The sequence below is a fragment of the Coregonus clupeaformis genome, chromosome 12 (assembly GCF_020615455.1).
Source record: "Coregonus clupeaformis isolate EN_2021a chromosome 12, ASM2061545v1, whole genome shotgun sequence".
Lineage (NCBI taxonomy): Eukaryota > Metazoa > Chordata > Actinopteri > Salmoniformes > Salmonidae > Coregonus > Coregonus clupeaformis.
In genome coordinates, this window is record NC_059203.1 from 41,236,524 (window position 1) to 41,260,883 (window position 24,360).

Here is a 24,360-nt window from a genome sequence, read left to right on the forward strand (position 1 = left end):
GTCAGACACTGTCCGTTCAGTGTCGTTATTCATGTATTGGATCTACAGAACATCATGTATTATTGGGGTTTTCCATGTGATGGAATTGAATATAATATAATTCATTCAAAAGTCAACATTGCCTTTGGCTTCCTACAGATGACACACATCGAAACACATCCTTTATCACTGGGGAGTTTTTGAGTACTCTATGAACAAGAGAGAGGAGAGCTGGAGAAGAGTCCATCTCCTCTCGCCTTCTGTCACAGCCTCGTTCTGTTTATGTAACCGACTGTCACCCCCTCAGGCACTGACTCGGGCTGAATTAACCTCTGTCAAAACTTGCAAAACATAACCACATGCATGCACACACACAGTCCATTTTGAGAGGCGAACGCGGCAGAGCCAAAATAAATGTGTGTAAGCCGTAGCAAGCCTTCGCATGACAGACAAATTAGGGGTTCTGTGACTGTCTGTTTGAGAGGAGACAGATGTGGGTGATGGGGCTGATAGGGAATTGGTGTGCTTGTGTGTGGGGATGTCTGCCTGCGTCCATCAACCTTTATACGTAGTCCAAAAAAGATGAGCTGTACAAACCTGTGTGTGTACATTTGTTTATTATTGCTTTGATGCCTTTTGACATTTGCATGCTTTCTGTTGTGCCCAGCTTGGTCACATACTTAAACACACTTAAACACACTTAATCTGTGTGTGTGAGTTCTGGCAGGCTGTTTAAGTGTGTTTGTGTGTGTATGAGATGGGTGTTTGTGTGGGACTCAGTTGGAGGGCAAGAGGAATTAAGATGAAATTCTGCAGCATTCTGGCTCCTTTTGATTTCACGCAAACAGCATGAGATTGAGACTATGAGGCCCAAGAGTGACAACATCAACCCAAGTTAACCGGGGTGTGTATTTTAAGAATGACATTAGGCCTAGATGCTGAATTTAAGCGCATGCACACACACTTTAAAAAAATATTTTTATATATATATCTGTCCTTTAGAGGAGGCAGAATGAGGTTGAGAAGAAAAATAGGAGAGCTAAAACTCTGATTCCAAATATAAGTGAAGCACATGGTACTCACTGGAGAATGACACATAAACACATATAATAAATGGACATGCAGCAATAAGAAATATATACTTTTGTTTGAAATGGAGCTGAGTGTTTGAAGGAGATTGTATTTGATCATTTGGGGTATGATGATCACAAACATCTGAGGTTCTGGGACACTATTTTATCCTCAGCTTCAGAAGAAACCTAAAAAAACGATGCTGCTGTTGCCATAGTGATTTTGTACCACTGTTAAGCAACTGGACCACTTGCATTGGCAGCCTGAGCAGAATTAAAATAAGGGCAAGGGTATGAACAACACACACAGTCTAGAAGATAGAACAGTCCACTCAGTGGCTTTACTGTTACATGAACATCAACTAAAGTCCCTTCTCAAGAGACTGGAGATATGACAGCTTATACTATCTGTATCAAATCACTCTATCTGCAATCTCACACAGGAATGGGACTAGATAAAACACATAAAATATCTTTAGTATGTGGAGAAATTGAGTGATTTAAAGCCGTGAATGTGCGTGTGTTTGTGTGTGTCTGTGTGCGTATGCCTGTGTGCGTTTGGGTGTACATGTACTGCATTGGAGGCTCCTCAGAGGAGGAAGGGGAGGACCATCCTCCTCAGTGAATTTGATAAAAAAAAAAAAAATTAAACATTGGAAAAGTTATCATTTTTAGATAAAACTATACTAAAAATATATTCACGTCACCAAATAATTTATTAAAACACACTGTTTTGCAATGAAGGTCTACAGTAGCCTCAACAGCACTCTGTAGGGTAGCACAATGGTGAAGCCGAAGGACAGCTAGCTTCCGGCCTCCTCTTGGTACATTGACTTCAATACAAAACCTAGGAGGCTCTTGGTTCTCACCCCCTTCCATAGACTTACACAGTAATTATGACAACTTCCGGAGGATGTCCTCCAACCTATCAGAGCAGCATGAATTTACATGTTGTCCATCCAATCAAAGGATCAGAGAATGAATCTAGTACTGAAAGCATAAGCTACAGCTAGCTAGCACTGCAGTGCATAACATGTGGTGAGGTAGTTGACTCAAAGAGAGAGAAAGACAATAGTTGAACAGTTTTCAACAAATGAATTTATTCAAAATTGAAGAAGAAGCAAGAGATAGTAGGGAGAGATTCTGTAATTTTTTTCACTTTCAGTTTCACTTTCTTAGCTAACAAATGCAGCTGGCTAGTTTAGTTACTCAAACACCCAGCTCAAACAGATGGATGCTATGTTAGCTAGCTGGCTATGACTATCCAACACAACACTGGAACTCTTCCAAGTCAAGGTAAACTTTTGGTTTTATTAATTTATTGCCACTGGGACCCGCCGGTGTAACTGTTTACTGACTATACACTGTAACGCTACTGCATGATTGTAGCGGGTTTACTAACGCATTAGTTATATTGGCTATGTTGACTAGGATGTTACTTTAGCTAATATGGGGACAGTGATGTAGGCTGTGTGTAGCGGTTATGACATGGTTTGGTTTGGATTTTTTTTTTTGCCTGGTCACATACAGCTGATGTGTTGTTCATTAAAGTCCACAAACGAAGGGAAAAGGTGAGAGGAGGAGATCGCATAGAGGCGAGAATGAATACAACGTGCCTGCAATGAAAGTGAAGTGTGTTTATGCGTGATCAGGGGTGTATTCATTCCGCCGATTTTGTTGAAAAACGTTTCTTAAACGGAAGCAAACGAAACTGGGATAAAAATACCTGAATTTGTCCAATATAAACTCTTGTTTGCAACTGTTACACCCTAGATAAGCTAGATGCAGGCAAGAATGTGCAAGTCAGTATTGAACGTGTCACTGTCTGTCCATGTGTCACTGTCTGTCATCTCACATTGTTCTCTCGACCTGTGTGCACCTACATTATAAACTTTCATTCATAGGCTAGGTTGTAGCAACCTCATGATGGGTATAGGGAAAATTTGAGTATCATGTAGTAGCCTAAACCTATCGATGTTACATTGAACTGGGTGAATGGAATATGAATGACAGTCATCCAACATGCTGAAATAGAAATAAGTCCATGCTCATGAAAAAAATAATCGTCCTCCCTCGTCATAAACGGCACTAACCGCCACTGATGTACTGCCTGTGTGCCCCCTGCCTTGATCCACCCAGCTGTTTACCCTGAGATTGGAGCTGTGTCCTCTGGGTCACATCAGCCAGTTGGTCAGACCTGCTCCACATACAGTACAGAGGTTTAACATGAGACTCCTACCCCACAAACAGAGGTTTATTAGCAGGAGACTGCCGCTAAATCAGTCAGACTAACTAGAGAAACAAGATACCTATAGACAGAAGACGGATGCGCTGACAGACAAAATGGCTAGTGTGTATTGCAGAAAGCATCTCTGATTGTCAATGTCCACCATATGTTATGTATTGAAGTACAGCACATAAACAGAGTTAAAGATTAAGTTGAGCTGCTAGGCAGATAATGGTCTATCAATGCTGTGTACACAGGAGAGAGAAGAGCTCAGAGTGTTCAGTGAGTGGATCATGTCTCCAGAAGCCTGTGACTCATACCATTCCTCCCAAGACTGGCTGATTGACTCCTCTCCTCAGTCTCGTTTCCTCTCTTTCCGCCTCAGACTGTAGGACCTGACCGTGGCTGCCCGAGACACCATCTCCTCCCAGCTCTGGATGACCTCACTTGACCTCTCACTGTAGTACCAGCCCCATCTGCCACCATCACACACACAGTCTCTCTATTCATCTCTGGATCATTATTATAATTTTTTGGTCATTTAGCAGACGCTCTTATCCAGAGCGACTTACAGTTAGTGAGTGCATACATTTTTCATACTGGCCCCCCGTGGGAATCGAACCCACAACCCTGGCGTTGCAAGCGCCATGCTCTACCAACTGAGCTACAGGAGGGATCGTGTAGCTGTCATGTGGCGCTCTGTATCATGTCTTTAGATTTGCTCCAGAGAGCCCGTGTTTCTCAGCAACCCAATGTGATCATGATAAAGTGTCATCTGACATTTTAATAAACTGAAAGTGATACTCTGTTATTTAGATGGGATTCTAGCCTCCATTCTTAGATGTTATCAAACAGAGCAGGGTCAGGTCTTTCCCCCTGACCCAGCAGGTGGTAGTGGGACTGCATCATGACTGACATTATGGAGCTGCAGTTCTCATACTTTCCAAGTGAATCATGGATTAAATAATATTTTATAAATGTGCTGGCACTTTGAGAGGCATTCCCCATCATCACTCACATTAACTTTCTCTCTATCAAATGTGTATAATCTAAGAGCGTTGCCAGCTGTCTATTACAGTGAGGGAAAAAAGTATTTGATCCCCTGCTGATTTTGTACGTTTGCCCACTGACAAAGACATGATCAGTCTATAATTTTTATGGTAGGTTTATTTGAACAGTGAGAGACAGAATAACAACAACAAAAAAATCCAGAAAAACGCATGTAGAAAATGCTATAAATTGATTTGCCTTTTAATGAGGGAAATAAGTATTTGACCCCTCTGCAAAACATGACTTAGTACTTGGTGGCAAAACCCTTGTTGGCAATCACAGAGGTCAGACGTTTCTTGTAGTTGGCCACCAGGTTTGCACACATCTCAGGAGGGATTTTGTTCCACTCCTCTTTGCAGATCCTCTCCAAGTCATTAAGGTTTCGAGGCTGACGTTTGGCAACTCGAACCTTCAGTTCCCTCCACAGATTTCTATGGGATTAAGGTCTGGAGACTGGCTAGGCCACTCCAGGACCTTAATGTGCTTCTTCTTGAGCCACTCCTTTGTTGCCTTGGCCGTGTGTTTTGGGTCATTGTCATGCTGGAATACCCATCCACGACCCATTTTCAATGCCCTGACTGAGGGAAGGAGGTTCTCACCCAAGATTTGACAGTACATGGCCCCGTCCATCGTCCCTTTGATGCGGTGAAGTTGTCCTGTCCCCTTAGCAGAACCCCCCCCCAAAGCATAATGTTTCCACCTCCATGTTTGACGGTGGGGATGGTGTTCTTGGGGTCATAGGCAGCATTCCTCCTCCTCCAAACACGGCGAGTTGAGTTGATGCCAAAGAGCTCGATTTTGGTCTCATCTGACCACAACACTTTCACCCAGTTCTCCTCTGAATCATTCAGATGTTCATTGGCAAACTTCAGACGGCCCTGTATATATGCTTTCTTGAGCAGGGGGACCTTGCGGGCGCTGCAGGATTACAGTCCTTCACGGCGTAATGTGTTACCAATTGTTTTCTTGGTGACTATGGTCCCAGCTGCCTTGAGATCATTGACAAGATCCTCCCATGTAGTTCTGGGCTGATTCTTCACCGTTCTCATGATCATTGCAAATCCACGAGGTGAGATCTTGCATGGAGCCCCAGGCCGAGGGAGATTGACAGTTCTTTTTTGTTTCTTCCATTTGCGAATAATCGCACCAACTGTTGTCACCTTCTCACCAAGCTGCTTGGCGATGGTCTTGTAGCCCATTCCAGCCTTGTGTAGGTCTACAATCTTGTCCCTGACATCCTTGGAGAGATCTTTGGTCTTGGCCATGGTGGAGAGTTTAAATCTGATTGATTGATTGCTTCTGTGGACATGTGTCTTTTATACAGGTAACAAGCTGAGATTAGGAGCACTCCCTTTAAGAGTGTGCTCCTAATCTCAGCTCGTTACCTGTATAAAAGACACCTGGGAGCCAGAAATCTTTCTGATTGAGAGGGGGTCAAATACTTATTTCCCTCATTAAAATGCAAATCAATTTATAACATTTTTGACATGCGTTTTTCTTGGATTTTTTTGTTGTTATTCTGTCTCTCACTGTTCAAATAAACCTACCATTAAAATTATAGACTGATCATTTCTTTGTCAGTGGGCAAACGTACAAAATCAGCAGGGGATCAAAAACTTTTTTCTCTCACTGTATAATCTGGGGTCATTCTAGTTTGCAGGGCAAAAACATGAAGACCCATTACAATCAATTGGATTCAGTGTGCCAGAAGGGGACTTGATTTTGTTGGTGCCAAAAAGATGCAAGTGACATTTTCAATAAATTATAAATGTTTTTCCATCCATTACATGATGGAATCCATTGTATTAGCTGAAAGCTGTTTTTAGAAAACATGTGGGGCAAGAAGCAGTTTTAGAAGCAGTATACACTTGCAATACAAGTTTTGTTTCTGCACTACTGTACAATGTTGAAAATGTCTGGGTATAGTGAGAATGATCGTAACTGTATGATCGGGCGGTGACCCGATCCTGTAGGTTCATGCTCTACAACATTCGCAGAGTACGACCCTGCCTTACACAGGAAGCGGCACAGGTCCTAATCCAGGCACTCTCCCGTCTGGATTACTGCAACTCGCTGTTGGCTGTGCTCCCTGCCTGTGCCATTAAACCCCTACAACTCATCCAGAACGCCGCAGCCCGTCTGGTGTTCAACCTTCCCAAGTTCTCTCACGTCACCCCGCTCCTCCGCACACTCCACTGGCTTCCAGTTGAAACTCGCATCTGCTACAAGACCATGGTGCTTGCCTACGGAGCTGTGAGGGGAATGGCACCTCCGTACCTTCAGGCTCTGATCAGTCCCTACACCCAAACGAGGGCATTGCGTTCATCCACCTCTGGCCTGCTGGCCCCCCTACCTCTGCGGAAGCACAGTTCTCGCTCAGCCCAGTCAAAACTGTTCGCTGCTCTGGCACCCCAATGGTGGAACAAGCTCCCTCACGACGCCAGGACAGCGGAGTCACTCACCACCTTCCGGAGACACTTGAAACCCCACCTCTTTAAGGAATACCTGGGATAGGATAAAGTAATCATTCTACCCCCCCTTACCCCACCCCCAAAAAATAAAAAAATAAAAAAATATATATTGTAAAGTGGTTGTTCCTCAAGGTGAATGCACCAATTTGTAAGTCGCTCTGGATAAGAGCGTCTGCTAAATGACGAAAATGTAAATGTAAAAAATGTATAATACAGTATTAGCACACAAAGAGATAGAAATGAACAGAGCAGAACAGTAGAATTTACCACAACCAAAAAAGTATTTATTTACCTTCCAACAAACTGTGGACAATACAGGTAATAGATAGAGAGAGGTACCTGAACATGTCAAATAACAATATTAATTAATATTAATATTATAACATTAATAACGTACAATGTAGTCTTTATATCTTCATTCACTTTTTCATTTTTATTTTATTAATGAAACATGTCAAATAAATAAAGATCTATATAGCCTCTGTATGTAATCTAATTGCTATCATATAAGGGCGACAACTACCTGAGTCAGCTAAAGAAAAGATTGCAAATGTATTACGGACACAAACAAAAACATCCAAAGTAAACACAAAGAAGAGAATGAAGGACTCCTGTGGAAAAACTGGCTACAGCAATGTTCAGTGTGCCCCTATGGTCAGCCTCTGTAGTCCAGTGTGATGTTTCTTCTATGATTCCAAAAGAGAGAAGAGAGACTAGACTATGTGTGTGTTTAAGTCTGTGCTGTGGTCCTCCAGCTGGGATATGATAGTGATGAGGTTCTGCAGACCGAAGATGTAGCCACTGTCCTGGCCCTCATGCACCACACTGTCCTCCACATAGTCAGGGCACGTGGTGTGGGCAAAGTCAATCATCCTCACGTCCACCGCCAGCCCAGGGCCTGTATCAGATCGGACTGCCAGGCGTCCACCACCAGTGCTACCACTACTACTGCTACTGCTGCGGGGCAACCCGAACGCACTTGCCTCTTCATCTTTCTCCCCTTCCTCCTCTTCCTCCTCCTCAGACAGACCGCCCTCGGGGCCTCTGCATGGGTGTGTGCGGGGCGGCTCACCGTCGTAGATGATGAGCAGGGAGGAGGAATAGAAACGGTAGGACTCACAGCACTCGAGGGCCGCCTGCATCTCCCTGAGCCTCCGCAGCACCGGGGAGAGCAGCTCGCGCCGCAGACGCCTCCCGTCATGGAAGAACTGGAACAGAGCCTCCTTGAAGCCCGACAGGGTCAGTTTACGCCCAATGTACTTATCCATGAACATGAGCTGACCAGAGTCTGACTGGTACACCTGAGAGAGAGGTAGGAGATGGAGGGGTTCAGAAACACATTTATTCCCTTTCATTCTGAACTAGAACTAAGCTATGCCTCCCCAAGAGATAATTTCAGGCTCTTCAATAACACACAATTTAACATTGTGCCCACCTGCATGCCACAGAGGCGTACTCCAATGGAGGCAGAGGTGCTTTGCTGGCACTTGCGGATTTGCATGACCTTCTTCTCCTCGGACACGTTGTCACCATGCTGCCGTGTGCCCATCTTCAGGTCCAGCACGCACGGAACCGTTTGACGCCACGTCAGGTTCTCCAGCAGGATGAATTCTGGGAAGGGGTCCTGAGTCAAGGAGCCTCTGGCTACAGGAGAATCACATCATATTCCTAATGGACCTGGTTGGAGACTTAACTCTACACTAATGTAGTAGGAAGACCTGAATCCCTATCAGCAGACACTAATTCATCAGATGGACCGGACACCAATCACTTCCCTTACAAATACACAGATGTCACAAGTGGATTATCTGTAAGATTGGAAGTATACTTTGGGCACAAGATTCTGCAGAGCGAAGAAATAGGCAGTTCTACACAGTAATACGTTAGGTACAGTACATGGACAAACTTTGCAGGCAGGTGCTGGATGGCCTGATGTTCAAAGTGGTTGTTCCACACAGAAAGGATACTGTACTGGTTGCGGTGCTTGGCGTTCTCCTTCATCCTCTGCAGGTGTTTTTGTTGGAGTTTGAGTCTCCAGGGGTTGTGTTGGATGGCGTTGCTGCGTCCCAGAGGCACCTCCTCCTGCTGCAGCCACTCCAGCTCCATCTCCAGCACCTCCCCCTCAGGCTTATGACTGGGGGAGAGAGGAAGAGAGGGGAGTCAGGAGGGGTGGGGGGCATGAAGCTTACATTCTAGAACCTACAATGTGTCTCAACAAATCAAATCAAATTTGATTTGCCACATGTGCCGAAAACAACAGGTGTAGACATTACTGTGAAATGCTTACTTACAGCCCTTAACCAACAATGCATTTATTTTTTAATAAAAAAGTAAAATAAAACAAGAACAACAAAAAAGTGTTGAGAAAAAAAGAGCAGAAGTAAAATAAAATAACAGTAGGGAGGCTATATACAGGGGGGTACCGGTGCAGAGTCAATGTGCGGGGGCACCGGCTAGTTGAGGTAGTTGAGGTAATATGTACATGTGGGTAGAGTTAAAGTGACTATGCATAAATAATTAACAGAGTAGCAGCAGCGTAAAAATATGGGGTGGGGGTGGGGGGGGGGGGCAGTGCAAATAGTCCGGGTAGCCTTGATTAGCTGTTCAGGAGTCTTATGGCTTGGGGGTAGAAGCTGTTGAGAAGCCTTTTGGACCTAGACTTGGCGCTCCGGTACCGCTTGCCGTGCGGTAGCAGAGAGAACAGGACATACAGGTAACTTCCAAAATAAAGGAAACACTTGAGTAAATGAGGAACACAAAATATATTGAAAGCAGGTGCTTCCACACAGGCGTGGTTCCTGAGTATATTAAGCAATTAACATCCCATCATACTTAGGTTCATGTATAAAAATGTCCAGTTGCTCATTATTTTGACTAGAAGAAGAGATCTCAGTGACTTTGAAAAAGGGGTCTCAAAGGAGCATAGGGGTTTTTAAGCAGTGTGTTTGTGTATGTATCTCAGTCACCAGATCTCAACCCAATGGAACACTTTTGGAGCGACGCCTGAGACAGTCTGGCCACAGCCTCACCATTAGCTACTCACACCAGGTGGGGCCTGCCTGCTTGTATTTCAGTGTGCGTATTTTAGAGTGGTTTATATGTTTGTCTGTGTGTATGTGTGCTTGTGTGAGCCAGTGTATGAGTTAAAGGAAAGATTCACCCATTTTGAATATTATATCGTACTCTGAGCAATGTTCTATCGATTCCCAGGGTCATTTCATGTTTTCATGTGTATCTGAGCTATTCGCTGTTCAAGCAGGCAGAAATACAGCCGGTATGACGCGTTTTGCATCATACCGGCTGTATTTATGTCAGCTTGAACTACGAATAGCTCATGAAATGACCCCGGGAATCGATAGAACATCGCTGAGAGACGCACAAATACGGTATAACACTCAAAATGGGTGTCAGTGATTGCGTGTGTTCATCATAACGCTCACCAGCTCTGGTGGCCTGTATGTCTCTTTATCGATGTATCTCAGTAGGTCTCTGTAACAGTTTTTCAAGTGCATCCGACTCTGTTTCGTCTCTCACCTCTTGTCCTTGTCTTTGCGTGAGTCCAGCAGACTCTGGGCAGACAGCTGCTTCATGCCCCACTGCAGCATCTTGCTGTTGGGCTCACCATTGACCGACGGGTCTATATTCTCCAGGTCCCCCACCCCAGAGTCACTTTGCAGGGGGTACGCTATGAGACACAGGTTGCCCTCCTCATCCTCCTCAAAACTCACAGATACCACACCTGAGGGACAGAGAGAGACGAAGAGAGAGAGGAAAGGAAGAAGAAAAACCGGTAAGACATCAACCTCATGGAAATTGTAAAGCAATGGTTATTTTGACTCTATGTAATACTGTTTTTGAATTTCCCAGCAGGAAAAAAAAAAGGGGGAACTATTTTGAGTCTAGGCAATTCCACTATTGTAAGTGAAGTGGATTTACACTCGGTAACAGAATTGCGGTAAAGGAATTTCATGTGTCCCTGATCTGTACTATACAAAAATGCATAATTATGAATATGAACGTCATTCTCTTCATGGTGATGTATCTTAAATACAGTGGGGATAACAAGTATTTGATACACAGGTTTTCCTACTTACAAAGCATGTAGAGGTCTGTAATTTTTATCATATGTACACTTCAACTGTGAGAGACGGAATCTAAAACGAAAATCCAGAAAATCACAATGTATGATTTTTAAATAATTAATTTGCATTTTATTGCATGACATAAGTATTTGATCACCTACCAACCAGTAAGAATTCCGGCTCTCACAGAGCTGTTAGTTTTTCTTTAAGAAGCCCTCCTGTTCTCCACTCATTACCTGTATTAACTGCACCTGTTTGAACTCGTTACCTGTATAAAAGACACCTGTCCACACACTCAATCAAACAGACTCCAACCTCTCCACAATGGCCAAGACCAGAGAGCTGTGTAAGGACTAAAATTGTATCAGGGATAAAATTGTAGACCTGCACAAGGCTGGGATGGGCTACAGGACAATAGGCAAGCAGCTTGATGAGGAGGCAACAACTGTTGGCGCAATTATTCTAAAATGGAAGAAGTTCAAGATGACGGTCAATCACCCTCGGTCTGGGGCTCCATGCAAGATCTCACCTCGTGGGGCATCAATGATCATGAGGAAGGTGAGGGATCAGCCCAGAACTACACGGCAGGACCTGGTCAATGACCTGAAGAGAGCTGGGACCACAGTCTCAAAGAAAACCATTAGTAACACACTACGCCGTCATGGATTAAAATCCTGCAACCAGTCATCAACCAGGTTTCCATCTAACCTTTTTATGCGAGCAAAGTATATGTCGGATAAAAAATGTCACGACAGGCCTGGTGGAAACAGCAAATTTGTCGGTCAACTTTCCAAATGTCAACAAAACGAAATACGCTAGACAAGGGGGGATGTTTTTGTGTCAGTAAAATTAATGATGCGAGAAATGGCGGTGGAAACGCCTTTATTGTCAAATATTGATATAATAACCATCATATGGAAGTAAACGTGGAGTCACATGATATTGTGTGGTCCTCCCACTATGACTTCGGGAAAGCATGCAGTTTATTAGGCTACAGATGAAATAAGTTATGAACTTCACAGGGTGGTGAAAGTGCACGTGATGAGCTTGGTGCTCCTTTCCAATAAATATTGAGGGTCTTATTCTGGTGACATGATGATCGATGCTTGGCTGCCATTTGACAAATATGAATAATCTTGCACACATCATGTAGGTAGCCTACCCGCACTGTATCTGCGAGCTGTTGGCTAAAGTGCATGTGCCAATGTCATGAATGTCTGTGGAATGCAGTAGGCCAGAGTCAAGCGCAGGACACAGAATGAAATGAAAATCTACTTTACTGTATAGTAAAGAAACAAGCAAAACCTCCAACACAGGGAGGAGCAACACGCTCACAAACGACACTCGTAACAATCAACAAACACGCACAACACACAGTGGGAGCGAACAGGTTAAATAGGGAAGGACATAATACATAATGGGAAACAGGTGTGCAATACTAGACAACAACCAGATGAACATAGAAACATAAAACATTAGCTAGTACTCCGGTGATGGCGAACGCCGAAGCCTGCCCGAGCCAGAAGGAAGGGCAGTGTCGGCAGAATCCGTGACCCCCCCCACCGGCCTCGGGGAGGGCCAGGAGGACGCGGCGCGGGGCGAGTCGGATGATTATGATGAAATTCTCTCAACAAGGAGGGATCGAGGATATCCCTCCTAGGAACCCAGCACCGCTCCTCCGGACCGTACCGCTCCCACTCCATGAGATCTGACGCCTCGAATCCAGGATGGAACGGACCGAGTACGCCAGTGCCCCCTCGATGTCAAGTGGGGCCGGAGGAACCTCCCGTATCTCAGATTCCTGGAGTGGACCAGCTACCACCGGCCTGAGGAGAGACACATGGAACGAGGGGTTAATGCGATAATTAATAGGAAGCTGTAACCTATAACATACCTCGTTCAATCTCCTCAGGACTTTAAATGGGCCCACAAACCGCCTACCCAACTTCCGGCAGGGCAGGCGAAGAGGCAGGTTTCGGGTCGAGAGCCAGACCCGGTCCCCCGGTGCATACACCGGGGCTTCACTGCGGTAGCGGTCGGCGCTCGCCTTCTGCCGCCTGATGGCCCGCTGTAGGCTTTCATGGGCAGCGTCCCAGGTCTCCTGCGTGCGCCGAACCCACTCGTCCACCGCAGGTACCTCGATCTGGCTCTAAAGCCAATGTGCCAGGGCCGGCTGATAACCTAACACACACTGGAAAGGATTGAGGTCAGTTGAGGAGTGGCGGTTGGAGATGATTGCCATCTCTGCCCAGGGTAGGAAAACCGACCACTCCCCTCTCCGGTCCTGGCAATACGACCTCAGAAACCTACCCACCTCCTGGTTGATTCTCTCCACCTGCCCGTTAGTCTCGGGGTGAAAACCTGAGGTAAGGCTAACCGAGATCCCCAACCATTCCATGAACGCCCTCCAAACCCTTGAGGTGAATTGGGGACCCCGATCAGACACTATATCCTCAGGCACCCCGTAGTGCAGGAAGACGTGTGTAAATAGGGCCTCGGCAGTTTGTAGGGCCGTAGGGAGTCCGGGCAGAGGAAGGAGGCGACAGGACTTAGAAATACGATCCACAACGACCAGGATGGTTGTGTTCCCTTTTGAGGGAGGAAGATCAGTCATAAAATCCACCGATAGGTGGGACCACGGTCGCTGTGGAATGGGTAGGGGGTGTAATTTCCCTCTGGGCAGGTGTCTAGGAGCCTTACACTGGGCGCACACCGAGCAGGAGGAAACATAAACCCTCACGTCCTTAGCTAAGGTGGGCCACCAGTACTTCCCACTTAGACAGTTCACTGTCCGACCGATGCCAGGATGACCAGAGGAGGGTGACATGTGAGCCCAATAGATCAAACGATCACGGACCTCCAGCGGTACGTACATACGACCCTCTGGACACTGGGGAGGAGTGGGTTCGTTACGCAAAGCCCGCTCGATGTCCGCGTCAACCTCCCATACCACCGGTGCCACCAGACACGACGCCGGAAGTATGGGAGTGGGCTCCACGGAACTCTCCTCCGTGTCATACAGTCGGGACAGAGCATCTGCCTTAGCATTCTGGGAGCCTGGCCTGTAGGAAAGGGTGAAAACTAAACGGGTGAGAAACATGGACCACCTTGCCTGGCGAGGGTTTAACCTCCTCGCCGCTCAGATGTACTCCAGATTGCGGTGGTCAGTCAAAATGAGAAAAGGGTGTTTCGCCCCCTCAAGCCAATGTCTCCCCGTTTTCAGGGCTTTGACCACAGCCAACAGCTCCCGGTCCCCCACATCATAGTTGCGCTCCGCCGGGCTGAACTTCTTCGAAAAGAAAGCACAGGGGCGGAGCTTGGGTGGCGTGCCCGAGCGCTGAGAAAGTACAGCGCCTATCCCAGCCTCGGACGCGTCCACCTCAACTGTGAAAGCCAAGGAGGGAACCGGATGAGCCAGCACTGGAGCCGAGGTAAACAGGTCCTTCAGGTGACTAAAAGCCCTGTCCGCCTCAGCTGACCACCGCAGACACACCGGTCCCCACTTCAGCAACGAGGTAATGGGAGCCGCTACCTGACCAAAGCCCCGGATAAACCTCCAGTAGTAGTTGGCAAACCCCAAGAATCGCTGCACCTCCTTCACCGTGGTTGGAGTCGACCAATTACGCACGGCCGAAATGCGGTCACTCTCCATCCTCACCCCAGACGCAGACATGTGGTACCCTAGGAAGGAGATGGACTCCTGAAAGAACAGGCATTTCTCTGCCTTAGCATACAGATCATGCTCCAACAGTCTTCCAAGCACTTTACGCACCAGGGACACATGCTCGGCCCTTGTAGTGGAGTATATAAGGATGTCATCAATATACACCACTACCCCTTGTCCGTGCAGGTCCCTGAAAATCTCATCCACAAAACTGATGGAGCATTCATTAACCCGTATGGCATGACAAGATACTCATAATGTCCAGAGGTGGTATGCCGTCTTCCACTCATCTCCCTCCTGGATACGCACTAGGTTGTACGCGCTCCTGAGATCCAATTTTGTGAAGAAGCGTGCCCCGTGCAATGACTTCGTCATACTAGCTATCAGGGGTAATGGGTAGCTGTACTTGATGGAAATCTGTGCACGGGCGTAACCCACCATCTTTCTTCTTCACAAAAAAGAAACTTGAGGAGACAGGTGAAGTGGATGGCTGAATGTATCCCTGTCTCAGAGATTCGTTGACATATGTCTCCATAGCCGCCCTCTCCTCCTGAGACAAAGGATACATGTGACTCCGGGGAAGTGCAGCTCCTACCTGGAGATTTATCGCACAATCCCCCGGACGATGGGGTGGTAATTTAGTCGCCCTCTTTTTACTAAAGGCGATAGCCAAATCGGCATACTCGGCAGGAATGTGCATAGTGGAAACCTGGTTTAGACTTTCCACCATAGTTGCCCCCAAGGAAACTCCTACACACCTCCCTGAACACTGACCGGACCATCCCTTGAGAGCCCTCGGTTGCCATGAAATCGTGGGGTCATGAATGGTTAACCAGGGAAGTCCCAACACCACAGGAGATGCAGGAGAATCAATCAGATAGAGGCTAATCCTCTCCTCATGACCCCCTGCGTCCTCATCAGAAGTGGAGTGGTGACCTCCTTATGCCTGACCCTAACGGGCAACTATCTAATGCATGCAAAGGGAAAGGTTTATCAACAGACACAGTAGGGATCCCTAAACTATGAGCATACTGGCGATCAATAAAATTCCCAGCCACGCCTGAATCTACTAGCGCCTTATGCTGGGAATGGGGGGAAAACTCTGGAAAAACAATATCAATACACAGATTAGCAACAGGGGGCTCTGGGTGAGTCGTGTGCCTACTCACCTGAGACGGTTGACCAGTGCTCTGCCTGCTGCCTCAACCTCCTGAGGACCCTCCTCAGCACCGACCAGCAGTGTGTCCTCTGCGGCCACAGTTGGTGCAGGGGACGGTCCCTCTCCCCGTCTCCCTAACCGCAGCACCTCCGAGCTCCATGGGGGTAGGCTCGGAGGTGCTGGGGGATGGAATGGACGGCCCCAATCAGAATGTCCGTGGGCTGCCAACAGGTTATCCAACCTGATGGACATGTCCACCAGTTGGTCCAGGTTGAGATTGGTGTCCCTGCAGGCCAGTTCCCGACGGACGTCCTCCCTTAAGCTGCAACGATAATGGTAAATCAGGGCCCTCTCATTCCATCCTGCGCTGGCTGCTAAAGTTCTAAACTCCAGCGCAAACTCCTGCACGCTCCTCATCTCCTGTCGTAGGTGGAACAGACGTGAAATCCTCATAGCGGAGAGTTCTCGAGTCTATTCCTCCCCACTCGGCGTTGGCCCATTCAAGCGCCTTCCCCGATAGACAGGAGATGAGGGCGGACACGCTCTCGTATCCCGAGGGCGCCGGGTGAATGGTGGCCAGGTAGAGCTCTACCTGGAGGAGAAATCCCTGGCACCCAGCAGGTGTACCGTCATATGCCCTCGGGAGCGAGAGCCGAATCCCACTGGACCCAGATGGCGGAGTGGTGACCAGTGTTGTAGGTGGTTGAGTGGTTGGAGATGGTGATGGGATACCACCTCTCTCCCATCGTTCCATCGTCTGGAACACTCGTTCCATGGTGACACCGAGAGTCTGAATCATTATCTCTTGTCGTTGGACTCGTTCCTCCATCGTCTCGGTTAATCCGGCTGTTCCTGCTGACTCCATAATGGTGCGTGTTTCTGTCATGAATGTCTATGGAATGCGGTAGGCCAGAGTCAAGCGCAGGACACAGAATGAAATGAAAATCTACTTTACTGTATAGTAAAGAAACAAGCAAAACCTCCAACACAGGGAGGAGCAACCCGCTCACAAACGACACTCGTAACAATCAACAAACACGCACAACACACAGTGGGAGCGAACAGGTTAAATAGGGAAGGACATAATACATAATGGGAAACAGGTGTGCAACACTAGACAACAACCAGATGAACATAGAAACCTAAAACATAGATCGGCAGCAGCTAATACTCCGGTGACGACAAACGCCGAAGCCTGCCCGAGCCAGAAGGAAGGGCAGTCTCGGCAGAATCCGTGACAGCCAAGACTAGAGCTTCGCAATATAACGCAACATTTCTTCTGACAAAACCATCAATAGAGTTTAAATTAGACGGAAACCCATTTAACTTGTATTTTTTATATGGTACATGTGAATTTAATGGCAAAAGTAGTTATTTTTATGTGCACTACGTCTTCACACACAGACTGTTATCCGCAACAAGTCAATTTGATGGAAACATCTATTTTGGGAATATGCACATACTGTTTTTATGTGGATTTTAGAATATAAAAATCTGTCACCAATTGGATGGAAACCTAGTTTGGACATCAAAGTACAGCACAGTAGAGCTCAGTAGAGTACAGTACAGCACAGAACAGTAGAGTTCAGTACAGTTCAGTACAGTAGAGTATTCAGTACAATATAATTCAGTACAGTACAACACATTATACTGTACTCTACTTTTCTTTACTCTACTATGCTGTCCAAACTTGTGAACCCAACTGTGGTTTGTGACTACTATGATTTCCTATTGTAGCAATTCAATTGCAGAAATTCCGTTACAGATTTTTTGGGAAATTCCGTTACCGATTTGGTGACGAATTTCTAGTTTTTATCACTTAACATTCATAAACAAAATAGATATCAGTAAAATCACAATAACTAATGGATAGGTCTACCTTTACGTGTTACTTCTGTGAACTTTCATTATCCCCCCTCCTCATGAGGGAGTGACATTTTTAGTGCCTTTCAAAAGTATTCATCCCCCTTGGCGTTTTTCATATTTTGTTGCATTACAACCTGTAATTTAAATGGATTTTTATTTGGATTTCATGTAATGGACATACACAAAATAGTCCAAATTGGTGAAGTGAAATTAAAAAAATAACTTTAAAAAAATTCTACAAAATGAATAACGGAAAAGTGGTGCTTGCACACAGTTGAAGTCGGAAGTTTACATACACTTAGGTTGGAGTCATTAAAACTCGTTTTTCAACCACTCCACAAATTTATTGTTAAGAAAATATAGTTTTGGCAAGTCGGTTAGGACATCTACTTTGTGCAGGGCACAAGTAATTCTTCCAACAATTGTTTACAGACAGTTTATTTCACTGTATCACAATTCCATTGGATCAGAAGTTTACATACACTAAGTTGACAGCCTGGAAAATTCCAGAAGATGATGTCATGGCTTTAAAAGCTTCTGATAGGCTAATTGACATCATTTGAGTCAAATGGAGGTGTACCTGTGGATGTATTTCAAGGCCTACCTTCAAACTCAGTGCCTCTTTGCTTGACATCATGGGAAAATCAAAAGAAATCAGCCAAGACCTCAGAAAAACAATTGTAGACCTCCACAAGTCTGGTTCATCCTTGGGTGCAATTTCCAAACGCCTGAAGGTACCACGTTCATCTGTACAAACAATAGTACGCAAGTATAAACACCATGGGACCACGCAGCCGTCATACCGCTCAGGAAGGAGACGCGTTCTGTCTCCTAGAGATGAACGTACTTTGGTGCGAAAAGTGCAAATCAATCCCAGAACAACAGCAAAGGACCTTGTGAAGATGCTGGAGGAAACATCCACAGTATAACGAGTCCTATATCGACATAACCTGAAAGGCCGCTCAGCAAGGAAGAAGCCACTGCTCCAAAACCGCCATAAAAAAGCCAGACTACGGTTTGCAACTGCACATGGGGACAAAGATTGTACTTTTTGGAGAAATGTCCTCTGGTCTGATGAAACAAAAATAGAACTGTTTGGCCATAATGACCATCGTTATGTTTGGAGGAAAAAGGTGGGTGGCTTGCAAGCCGAAGAACACCATCCCAACCGTGAAGCACGGCGGTGGCAACATCATGCTGTGGGGGTGCTTTGCTGCAGGAGGGACTGGTGCACTTCACAAAATAGATGGCATCATGAGGAAGGAAAATTATGTGGATATATTGAAGCAACATCTCAAGACATCAGTCAGGAAGTTAAAGCTTGGTCGCAAATGGGTCTTCCAAATGGACAATGATCCCAAATATACTTCCAAAGTTCCAAAGTACAAATGGCTTAAGGACAACAAAGTCAAGGTATTGGAGTGGCCATCACAAAGCCCTGACCTCAATCCTATAGAAAATGTGTGGGCAGAACTGAAAAAGCGTGTGCGAGCAAGGAGGCCTACAATCCTGACTCAGTTACACCAGCTTTGTCAGGAGCAATGGGCCAAAATTCACCCAATTTATTGTGGGAAGCTTGTGGAAGGCTACCCGAAATGTTTTAACTCAAATAAAAAAATGTAAAGGCAATGCTACCAAATACTAATTTAGTGTATGTAAACTTCTGACCCACTGGGAATGTGATGAAAGAAATAATAGCTGAAATAAATCACTCTCTACTATTATTCTGACATTTCACATTCTTAAAATAAAGTGGTGATCCTAACTGACCTAAGACAGGGAATTTTTACTAGGATAAAAAAAACGGAGTTGAAATGTATTTGGTTAAGGTGTATGTAAACTTCCGACTTCAACTGTATGTACATTTACATTTTACATTTTAGTCATTTAGCAGACGCTATTATCCAGAGCGACTTACAGTTAGTGAGTGCATACATTTTTCATACTGGCCCCTCGTGGGAATCGAACCCACAACCCTGGCATTGTAAGCGCCATGCTCTACCAACTGAGCTACATGTATTCACCCCATTTGCTATGAAGCCCCTAAATAAGATCTGGTGCAACCAATTACCTTCAGAAGTCACATAATTGTTAAATAAAGTCCACCTGTGTGCAATCTAAGTGTCACATGATCTGTCACATGATCTCAGTATATATACACCTGTTCTGAAAGGCCCCAGAGTCTGCAACACTACTAAGCAAGGGGCACCACCAAGCAAGCGGCACCATGAAGACCAAGGAGCTCTCCTAACAGGTCAGGGACCAAGTTGTGGAGAAGTACAGATCAGGGTTGGGTTATAAAAAAATATCTAAAACTTTGAACATCCCACATAGCACCATTAAATCCATTATAAAAAAATGGAAAGAATATAGCACCACAACAAACCTGCCAAGAGAGGGCCGCCCACCAAAACTCACGGACCAGGCAAGGAGGGCATTAATCAGAGAGGCAACAAAGAGACCAAAGATAACCCTGAAGGAGCTGCAAAGCTCCACAGCGGAGATTGGAGTAACTGTCCATAGGACCACTTTAACCGGTACACTCCACAGAGCTGGGCTTTACGGAAGAGTGGCCAGAAAAAAGCCATTGCTTAAAGAAAAAAGTAAGCAAACACGTTTGGTTTTCGCCAAAAGACATGTGGGAGACTCTCCAAACATATGGAAGAAGGTACTCTGGTCAGATGAGACTAAAATTGAGCTTTTTGGCCATCAAGGAAAACGCTATGTCTGGCGCAAACCCAACACCTCTCATCACCCCGAGAACACCATCCCCACAGTGAAGCATGGTGGTGGCAGCATCATGCTGTGGGGATGTTTTTCATCGGCACGAACTGGGAAACTGGTCAGAATTGAAGGAATGATGGATGCCGCTAAATACAGGGAAATTCTTGAGAGAAACCTGTTTCAGTCTTCCAGAGATTTGAGACTGGGACGGAGGTTCACCTTCCAGCAGGACAATGACACTAAGCATACTGCTAAAGCAACGCTCGAGTGGTTTAAGGGAAACATTTAAATGTCTTGGAATGGCCTAGTCAAAGCCCAGACCTCAATCCAATTGAGAATCTGTGGTATGACTTAAAGATTGCTGTACACCAGCGGAACCCATCCAACTTGAATGAGCTGGAGCAGTTTTGCCTTGAAGAATGGGCAAAAATCCCAGTGGCTAGATGTGCCAAGCTTATAGAGACATACCCCAAGAGACTTGCTGCTGTAATTGCTGCAAAAGGTGGCTCTACAAAGTATTGACTTTGGGGGGGGGGGGGTTATGCACGCTCAAGTTTTCTGTTTTTTGTCTTATTTCTTGTTTGTTTCACAATAAAACATATTTTGCATCTTCAAAGTGGTAGGCATGTTGTGTAAATCAAATGGTACAAACCCCCCAAAAATCCATTTTAATTCCAGGTTGTAAGGCAACAAAATAGGAAAAATGCCAAGGAGGTTGAATACTTTCGCAAGCCACTGTAGATATGTAGGTTTTATGGTAACAGAATTTCAAGGCAAAAGGCAATCTTTCTTAAACGTACAGAAGGCAGAAAAAAAGTGTTGATATTAGGTGACATGGGTCTTTACTTCAACATTATTGTGTTTTGATGTATTTCTAATACCTTTTAAGACTTTTTCTGGTACATGTTTTCTAAGACCCCTTTTCCATCTGTTTGACAAGAAATCAAAGCCTTTGCTTATTCCTTATTTTTAGGATGGAAAATGGTTGAAAAATGTATATACTCATAGCTTTCATTTGACACCCAATTTGACATGATCCTATGAACTTCACGTTGGTGCTCATGGGTCCTTTTACATGGAAATGACTGTCTCTTACCCCAAATTATTTTTACTTGCCAGCATTTCTAAAGTTACAGTGCTGTCTGCCCTGGTGTCTCTCAACTTGATAGAGATCAAAGGACCTGGACAACTCCATAACAAACATAGATACAGAAATCTCAACTCTAGCGACAGAAAGAACAATGGAGATATGGGGTTTGGGGGAAACAAATGGAGGCTGTGTCTATCTGTAAATCTTGTTTATATTTGTGTACAGTATGTTGTTGTGTAAACACACACACACACACTCCCAATATTATACTATCAATCATGCAGAAAAGGAAAGTCACTCCAAACACAAACCACGCAAGGCTCGAGCAGATGCAATCAAAAATGCTATTTATTTGAATTGATTTGAGCTGGTTTATCAAACCATTATAGCTGTAATATTATTAAACAGTAGACGACAGAGCAAAATGACATAACACATCTTTAAAACACCATAGAGTACCAAAAACACAAACGATGTAAACCTATGCATATTGCCTTACAACAACTTGTGCAATAAGAGAACAGAACAGCAGCATGCAGTTTGCAGTCTCTTTAGATGGACCAGATGGATGAAGTGAAAGCCTATTACAGTCACTCAGTCTCTCACGCCATTCTACCCATCCTGTAAGTACACCATTCTAACCCCACTCCCTCATGAGTCATGCCCCACCCTGCCCCATCCAGAATCACTCCACCTCTCTCACCCAGCCACCCCATCTCTCTGTGGGGATTATTCCCCTCTGGGGGTGGGGGTGCATAGGCCACAACAGCTGCAAATATTAACATGGAAAGGTACAGTAGCTCAAAGGGAAGATTGGAGATGAAGATAAAAAGGGAGATGAAGACTGGGATGAATTGGGTCCACACACAGGTTCACCTTTCACTTGTCTTTCAGGGACTAAAGACAAACAGCTGCAGTGACCCGTAACACAGTGTTAGATAACCCACTGTTAAAGGGCTAGACAGTGGAGGGGAGACGCAGCACTGGTGGTGAAAGGGGAGAGTAAACCAGATTGGGAGGACTTTAGGACCCTGCAGGTCCACACTGCCTTCTGAATCTCAAGCCTTAAATACTGATGTCATTGTATGACAGATTTACCCCTCTCCTCACTGAATAATTTTTGAAAATGTTATATTTGTGTGTGTGTGTGCGCAACTAAACCGGTCTTCAGTTAATGCATACTATACTGCATTCTACCTGCTCTGCATGCTCTCTTGGCAGAGAAACACAGCTCCCACCTGTATCTGTGTGCCTTACCTCCTCAGGTTCTACACACAAGTGCAGGACAGCACACCCTGGTGGTGCTCCAATGCTACAGCGCCCTCCTGTGGCCAGGTCCAATGGCACCTGCTCCCGCACAGCATCCTGACTGGCCTGCAAAGTCCTATCCTGGGCCTTAGAGAATTGACAGAACCCACCTGATCCTTCTATGGAGGGGCACAGTCCAACTTTTAAAAAACTGTGCGCTAACATGGACCGCGAATAAGGAAAATGGCATAGAAAAAAATGCATGCACCTGCAATAACCTACCCTCTTTTCCAACCACCTTCCATACCAATCAAGAGATACAGAGAGAGGATGGGATATGGAAAAAAAGAGCGAGAGAGAACACAGCAGCACAACATTAGCCCAGTCACACACAGTAGATGGCGGTGGGGATGCGGTGGAGGTAGGGGTTAGGAAATGGAAAGGGGGATACCTGGTCAGTTGTACAACTGAATGCATTCAACTGAAATGTGTCCTCCGGGGTAGTCTCTTACCTCTGTACTGGGGGGTGAACTTCCTCATGGCGCTGGGTAGGCTCTTGTAGAACTGGTGCTCGCGGGGGATGAGGGGCTTGCAGATGGTCTGTTCCCCGAAACGGAGCACGCAGCAGTGGCCCCCCACCTGGTGCATGAAGGGCTCAAGCGGGACCCCTTTCTCCAGATAGTGTTGTAGCTGCTGCTGCATCTGCTGCTGCTTGGCCTGCATGGTCTGAGCCTCCATGGCTGGACTCATTCTCCACTGACCCGGAGTACTGCGATGCCACACGCATTAGTATCCCTCCTCAGGGACACAGTGCAGCAGGAACAGTCGGACGACCACACGCAGGCCGCTGGGTATCTCTGTTGATGTTGTTGTCGTTTATTTTGATCCCTCCTTTTCTTTGGTTTCCTCAGAGGAGGCTGTGATTATCTCTCATCTGTGCAGGAGGGTTTTTGCAAGACAAAAATAAAGAGGGAAGTAGGAAGAGAGAGTCAGAGAGAAATATCAGCTCAGCGTTTGTTGATCTTAAATCCCTTTTTTCCTCTTGGCCTTAGAAAGTAGGTGGCAGAGAGGTGTAGGAACAGACAGTCCTTTAGGTCTTTCAGTCCTGAGGTTGAAAGGAAGGTTTGCGCAGCTGCTTCTGCTTTCCAGAGTCTGGTCTGAGTGCAACACAGCCTGACTCCACTGAAACCCTCCTGACACTGACAGCCTGCACTTGCTCTGACTGGTAAAACTCTCACAAGCACAAACACAGACCCGCCCACTCAGCCCACTTCCACCAATCCCAAGCAGGAGCAGGTTGTTGGGCGGTAACCCTTCGAGGGAAGAGAGCGTGCAAACAAAGAGGGATGGACAGGGCTTGGGGGAGGGGAGAGAGAAAAAAGGAAAGAAGTAGAAAAACAGAGTAGGAGGAGGGATGGAGGCAGAGCTGAACTGAACTCAGCTGTTTCTGTCTGTATGACAGAAGCGTTTTAACAACCTCACACAACAAACTGCATTTCCTCATTCAGATCAACGACAGAGGGTGAGACTGGTGATAAAATAATGCAGACACAGTGCCCATATACAGCCTAGCACCATATAGGCTACTGCCATTTTATGTTCGCAAAGACAGTCAATTATGCCACAAACCCACTCTTAAACACAGTAACAATGAGTTTTCAATCAGACATATAGCCTTGAGAGCAACAGAATGTTGATTATGGAACAAACGCGGTCTGGTATGGTGTAAA

General features: G+C 45.8%; 1 protein-coding gene across 1 annotated transcript; it reads right to left on the bottom strand.

The window, feature by feature from the left end:
- Positions 1-7,069: 7,069 nt before the first annotated feature.
- Positions 7,070-23,854, bottom strand: LOC121578220 (inositol hexakisphosphate kinase 2). The gene is made up of 5 exons (XM_041892428.2): positions 23,143-23,854; positions 10,332-10,536; positions 8,765-8,931; positions 8,233-8,408; positions 7,070-8,098 (listed from the first exon to the last, which is right to left on the bottom strand). The coding sequence occupies exons 1-5, from the start codon at positions 23,378-23,380 to the stop codon at positions 7,511-7,513; spliced, it is 1,374 nt and encodes a 457-aa protein (XP_041748362.2). The 5' UTR covers positions 23,381-23,854; the 3' UTR covers positions 7,070-7,510.
- Positions 23,855-24,360: the final 506 nt, after the last annotated feature.

Coding starts and splice junctions, on each gene's coding strand:
- LOC121578220 (XM_041892428.2), bottom strand. CDS start 23,380: ATGAGTCCAGCCATGGAGGCTCAGACCATGCAGGCCAAGCAGCAGCAG. Junction 8,932..10,331: donor CGCAAAGACAAGGACAAGAG/GTGAGAGACGAA, acceptor TCTCTCCCCCAG/TCATAAGCCTGAGGGGGAGG. Junction 8,409..8,764: donor CAAGCACCGCAACCAGTACA/GTATCCTTTCTG, acceptor ACCCCTTCCCAG/AATTCATCCTGCTGGAGAAC.